Raw genomic sequence first — 6994 nt, forward strand, 5'->3', positions numbered from 1 at the left:
ATATATATATCTGCATTATTTGGAGCAAGTTATAATGTCTTGATAAATAAAGTTTTGTGTTTTTCCATTTGGTGCATAGATGTAAAGATTTTTCTAACTTCCTCCTCCTGAACATCCAACATAAAGTTAACCATGGGTGAAGCAGAGCTCTTCAAAGTGTAAACTAGCAACCTAAATGTTTGCCCTTGCAATTTGTTGATGGTCATGGCAAAACTAAGACTCACTGGAAATTGAAGTCAATGGAAATGGGACACTGTCTCCTGCGTTTGTGTGATAGATATTCTCGTGCGCTTATTATCTAATTGATACGTCTTATGCTTAGGTGTCTCCAGAGACTGTGTGACAGAGGCTCCTGTTTGCGTATCATCAAGTCTATTCCTGTTCTGATATCTCCTGAGCTCATTGGTGATGCTTTGTGAGAGTCTTTTGACTCTGTCTCCATAATGAAATTCATTACACACACACACACATACATACACTCAGTATGAGAGACATACATTTATAGAGAAAGAGTGAGAGAGAGTGTGATATATATATATGTATATATATATATATAGAGAGAGAGAGAGGAATAGCATAAAAGACAGATGGACAGATAGGTAAATTATATATTTTGATTACTAATAACTAAAAACCTTTTCCTTGGGATGATATTTTGGAAATCAAAACCGTTTTTCTATAGGAAGCACCATTTCAGAGCCTTTAGGTGACATATATATATATTCAGCTCCAACACCTGCATTGGCCTAGTTTTTTACAGTTGGGTGTCTTTCCTAATACCAACCATTTTACAGAGTGTACCAGATGGTACCAACACAATATATGAAATAAAAAATATATATATCATTCTTTCCTTTTATTGGGTTACAGTTGAACAAATCAACCCAGGTACTTCTTTTTAAATCTGATACTTATTCTATCAGTTTCTTTTGCTGTTACAAGAACGTAAACAAACCAACACTGGTTGTCAAGTGGTGTCAGGGACAAACATGCACATGCATGATAAGTTTCTACATAATTACCATCTTTCTAAATTCACTCACAAGGCATCGGTCAGCCCAGGGCTATAATAGAAAACATTTGCCTAATGTGCAACACAGTAAGACTACCTGAAATTACATGGTTGCAAAGTGAGCTTCTTAACTACACAGCTATGTGTTGTGCAGGATAATTGGTGACAATAGGTCTTTTGAAAGCAACAAGCAGAGTTTATAAGAGATAGAAAGGTGGAGGTTTTAAAAGGTATATCAGCCTAAGGTCCAGATAGTCAAGGGGGGAGCCCATGAATATGTTACGGGCTCCCTCTATTAAGAAAAAATAATCCCTTTTAACTTTGAAAGGACATACTCCCAAGGATCTGAAAGCAGTCTTGTCTCACCTTGCAAAATTTTCTTAGGAAGCCCTGGATACAAAAAAGTGCTGCTGATGAAAAGGTTGTCATATCTCTAATGGAAGATGTTCCCAAGGTCATTGTTCATGAAAGTAATGTACATCTGTTGAGAAGTGTTTAAGTCAGGTATAGTTTGCATATGTATGTAGATGATTAAACATCAGTGAAAGGTGGCACATCACTTGGCTAAGTATAAGGAACTCAAAGTAGATGGCTCCTGTGGTAAAGGAAGATAGAATAAAGTGATAAAGACTGATCTCGTGATGCTGAGCCTCATGGACGAGATGACAAAAGATGGAGATGATTGGAAACATGCAGTGCTGCACATAGACCTGCTCAACCATGAAAGTATAGTGAAACTGACTTTAAAATGGTGGTAGTGATGGAGGAGACATATACATACACACATATATGTGTATGCATGTGTGTGTATATTAGATCTACCATATTTAGAAAAATGGTATCACTCTAGTATAAATATAAAAATAAAATATAAAATGTAAATACAGTAATAAATATGAAAATAAAAAATAATGTATGTATGTGCATTTGTGTGTGAATTGTAAAGTCATTCATATAACAATGCATGTGTATGGGGGGTGGAAAGAGAGAGAGTAAATAGATAGACAGATAGCTAGGCAGATTGATAGATATACATATACACCCACACATAAACACATGCATCATTTTATGAACAATGACCTTCCAACTCACACATTTTTTATTGATTATTTTCTATTAATTATTATTTATGATTTTTATCATATTTTCATATTTATTTCTACACACACATACACATGAGTGGTAATATGAACAGTTAAAATGAAAAATAAGAACTCAAAATATGAGCATATATATTTCGATTCTAATATTTACTCTTGGCCCTTGAGTCTGTAATTTTTGATAATTAAAATAAAAATCAATCAATCTATCTCACTATTAAATCTCTATCTGTCTGCCTGTCTATACATACATACATACGTACATACGTACTTATGCACACATTTGAGTCTCTTACATAATATGTCCTTGTCAAATCTACCTATATTTGCTGGCTCCCTCATATCTGATATCCTCTCGTCTCTCTATCTCTCATCTCCTCAACACACTCTCTCTCTCCCATTTACTTTATCATTTTCCCAATGTAACCAAGGAAAGCAGTATCCAGTACATCTTACCTGTACTACCACCTCTTCCCCAAGCCACTTACTACTGTCACCCATCTGTCACTTTTACCATCATCCAATTCCACCTCTGTTACTATCCACCACATTCTGTCTCTTTCTCTCACTATCTATCTGTCTACCTACCTACCTATCTGTCTGTCTGTCTGTCAGTACTGCCACCTCACTCCAATTACTCCAGTTTCTACATCATGCCCTTTCAACCATCAACCACACATTGTGATTATTTTCCTGTCATTGCTCACTTCCTTCCACCTTCTCAGACATGTCACCTTGAGTGAACAAATACATCATAGAGTAGTGAGAACTATATAATCTTATAGGATAGAAAAGCTACCTCACTAGCACCAGTACCATGATAAAAAGATATTCAGTACACTCTGTAAAGTGGTTGGTGATAGGAACCAAGTCAAAAATGAACATCTGAGTGAGGCATGGGCCTCTAACCCATCTCAGGGCCATAGTAACTTCAAATAAGAACTGGCTTAGACCATAATGACTCAACTAACTTATACCAGGATGAAAACAATCATAAAATGGTGATGTTGTGTATAGTTATCAGTGACAGCAAGTAGTTAGCTTAATATACAGAAGGAAGAATGTGTGTGTATGTGTGTGTAGGAGGTATTATTCAGTAACTAAAATTAATTAAATGTGGCATAGAGAGAGCTCTATTGCCAAAAGTAGCAATGATATAGTCTAACAAGAATCTTCCGATTCAATAATTGAAAAACAGTTGAAGACCATAGGTTGACAACCTAAGTTCCTATGTCAGAGATTGTCAAAGGCTTTGCTGATGTGGAATAGGACAACATTGCTTTCTGCTGTGTTTTTAAGGTGAGATCACAGGTGCACAACATAGGTGAGCAAGTAAAACTCTGATAGATATGGCCCTACAGAATCTATATGGTTCTCCACTGTAGAAAGAGTTTGTGATAAATGAAGGCAGCGAGCTGGCAGAAACGTTAGCATGCCGGGCGAAATGCTTAGCGGTATTTTGTCTGCTGCTACGTTCTGAGTTCAAATTCTGCCGAGGTCGACTTTGCCTTTCATCCTTTCGGGGTCGATTAAATAAGTACCAGTTACACACTGGAGTCAATATAATCGACTTAATCTGTTTGTCTGTCCTTGTTTGTCCCCTCTGTGTGTAGCCCCTTGTGGGTAGTAAAGAAATAAGAAAGAGTTTGTGATAAAGATCTCTTTCTTCATCACTTATAAGTCTGTTTTCATAGATAGCTGGAGATCCCTGCAGAGAGAGAATGAAGAGTTTGGTAGGAATAGGAGTTAGCTCTGAGACATACAATTTGAAGGAGAAGAAGGAGAAGCAGTTGATTGTTATAATGGCAGAAATTTCACACTTGACAACTATATGTATGTCACTGTGAGACTGGATGTAGATGGCAAAGGACAGACTCAAGGAGGTTTTGCTGGGTGTATAAAACAAGAGGTGAAGTGTGGGCTTTTTCAGCATGAGTGTTTACATAGAGATCTACTTGGTAAAAGCAAACAGTCGCTGCTGTAATGTTAGAAGTGGTAGAGTTTGCAGGCTCACAAAGTTAGTCTTTGTTTTTTTGATGGTAACCTTGTATTTGTGTCAGTGGTACATAAAAAAACCCACCCGGTTATTTAGGTGGTGTGTCAGAAAACATTTTGGTTATTCTTTGCTTTCATACAATGCTATATTACTATGGAAATTAATATGACAGTCATATTTAACTTTAATTTTCAGAAAATACATACGTGACTTGAATGATGAGCATCAACAATACTAATTTCATGAATTAATGACCTGTCAAATGAGATTGACAGTATCTAAAAATGAAATACTTTATCATATTTAGCTGACATATTTTATTAACAAAGTAAAAAGTACAATTTCTTATAAAGTTTATTAAACACAAAGACAAAATAAGCTTTCTAGAATTTTAAAGCTTGTTATAAAAAAAAATTGTGCCAGTATTGACTGCCAAGAACCAACGAAAGCACATATAAAATTCAATAAAACAATCAATGACTGATTTCAATATTCAAATTCAATAAATTTAGTAAAGATTGTTTGTAGTCTTGCTGCAAATTGTGTTAATATACTCATACACAATCTAGTTGGCAGTTTTGGCTCATAGAGTAGACACATGTGTCCTGCAGTTGAAGTATATTTTTAACCCCACCCTGTCAACCATGGTACTACTAGATTATCATTAAGGAAATTGTTCCTGTTGTCAGATCATCAGAAACAATAATTCTTAAAAATAAATGCTAGTATATTAAAAGAGCTATAACTTGTAGGAATGGTGTTGTGGGGAGTGGGTGTATGTAACAAATAACCTTTTGTGACATTTAAATCATATGAAGCTCAGAGCAAGAGAAAATGCTATGATTCAGTCCTGACTATCTATCAAGTGTCAGCACAACCACTTCATCACTCTGTGACAACGGAGTAAATATATTCCAATAACACAGTTGATTTAATGTGTGTTAATAAACAAAGCAGTGCTCTGACATATGTTGATAGGATTTCATGAGACTGCATTCTTCCAAAAAACCCCACTGCTTAGACACATTAACCAGCTATCCTGTACATGACATTATTGATATACTCTCATCTACAGAGCCGATATAGTTTTTAAAGGGTTGACTGAATTAGAATGAATTTGAGAATTAAGATAATCAAATACTAGAACCAAGTTATTAAATGCTATGTTTGTTAGTTTTCAAAGTAGCAGAAAACACAAACTCTTGGAATGTAGAACTATAATGAAACAAGGTAGGATTAACAAAAGAAATAGTTTACTAGTTAAAACATCATTGTACTAAAAATGTGTAACAACCACACCTACACTGACTGAAGTATAAATATGATCATAACAAATGGATATTTCCAATATGAATTCTCCTTAATCTTTTACTTTAAGTATATATTTATTTAACAATTGTCAGTACTTACCAAATATTTATGAATGCCAGTTGCTGTACAATACTGCATTAAATTAAAAACTTGAAATAATAATATTGAGTTAAGTTTTTGTTTCATTTTGAAACAAAACATTTCAAAATGATGTTTACAAAAGAATGCTGGTAAAATTTGTGAATCATTTCAGGTATTGTAGTGTTTTAGCCATAACAGCAACAATGATATCAAATCAGAAATGATTGGAAGAACTTGAGATTCATTTTTTTTCCCTACTGGAGATTATTATTTTTCATTCTGAATTTCAGAATTAGTTGAGCCATACAAATTTCTGGAAAATAGAATTGATATAATAATTATATGTATTGTAGCATATGAGAAGGTGTAATCAATAAACTAAAAACTGGTATAATAGTAGTTCTATTCTAGATGCAAAAACTTTCAGCAACTAACTAAAAATTACGTTGCTTTTTCTCATTTGTCCATCCATCAATTCTTAAAGTGTTTCCTATGTTTGGCACTAGAGCTATTCATTTGAAAAGCAGATGTACAAGACATTTTTTCATTCATTCACATTTTGCAAACAATAAGACATCCTGCGATTGGCATTTTTTTCTACACAACATATTCTTTGACTGTAATTATGAATGCCACAATACCCACCCACTGAAACTTTTTGTAATTACTTCCCCCCCACCCATTCATTATAATTATATATATATTAAATTTCGTTGTTATTACAAGTTATTTAATAAACATTTAGAACTTGCTCTGTAGTAAACTATATTTCAAAACAGTACCTTATATATGAATGCTATGTAATAAAAAAGGCAAACAGAAAATAAATTTACTTACAAGAAAGTACAAGGACCAAAAAAATAGTCCTGCATCATATTTCTCCATCTGAAGGAGTTGGTCGGTCATCTTTCTTTTTACCTTCTTCTTCAGCTCGTTTTCTGTAATGTTAAAACAGACAATTTAAACAACTTGGTTTCATATGAATTATTCTAGAATCAAGCAATTAAGCAAGCATATTATTATCCTGAAATACATAGATACAGACAGATACTTATTTATTATTAATTCAGTTCTCAGATATCCTTATTGTTTTTTTTTGTTTTTTTTTGCAATGATTATTTTGCAATCAAAACTGTCATAATCATCATGAAAGATGAAAATGAAACAGAAAAATTAAGAGTAAATAATACACACACACACATTTGTGTGTGTGTATGTGTGTGTGTATGTATTCTCTTTTACTCTTTTATTTGTTTCAGTCATTTGAATGCAGCCATGCTGGAGCACCACCTTTAGTTAAACAAATCAATCCCAAAACTTATTCTTTGTAAGTCTAGTACTTATTCTATCGGTCTCTTTTGCCAAACTGCTAAGTTACGGGGGTTGTAAACACACCAGCATCAGTTATCAAGCGATGGTGGGGGGACAAACACAAACATACACACATATATACATACATACATATATATATATATATATATATATATATATATA

At 33.8% G+C, this 6994-nt stretch overlaps 1 protein-coding gene across 5 annotated transcripts in view; it reads right to left on the minus strand.

Moving 5' to 3' along the window:
- The window catches only part of LOC106868434 (inversin), a 385976-nt gene that overhangs the window by 2570 nt on the left and 376412 nt on the right, over positions 1-6994 (minus strand). For 4 of the 5 annotated variants that reach the window (XM_014913697.2, XM_014913696.2, XM_052971770.1 and 1 more), the window contains 2 exons: positions 6338-6438; positions 4449-5813 (listed from right to left, as the gene is read on the minus strand). In XM_014913697.2, the coding sequence (XP_014769183.1) occupies positions 6372-6438 (67 nt within the window). In that variant the 3' untranslated portion in view covers positions 4449-5813; positions 6338-6371. Of the gene's footprint in view, positions 1-4448; positions 5814-6337; positions 6439-6994 lie in introns of those variants that run through there. The other variant, XR_001409281.2, reaches the window with a different exon arrangement.

Source organism: Octopus bimaculoides, chromosome 1, assembly GCF_001194135.2.
Source record: "Octopus bimaculoides isolate UCB-OBI-ISO-001 chromosome 1, ASM119413v2, whole genome shotgun sequence".
Taxonomy (NCBI): domain Eukaryota; kingdom Metazoa; phylum Mollusca; class Cephalopoda; order Octopoda; family Octopodidae; genus Octopus; species Octopus bimaculoides.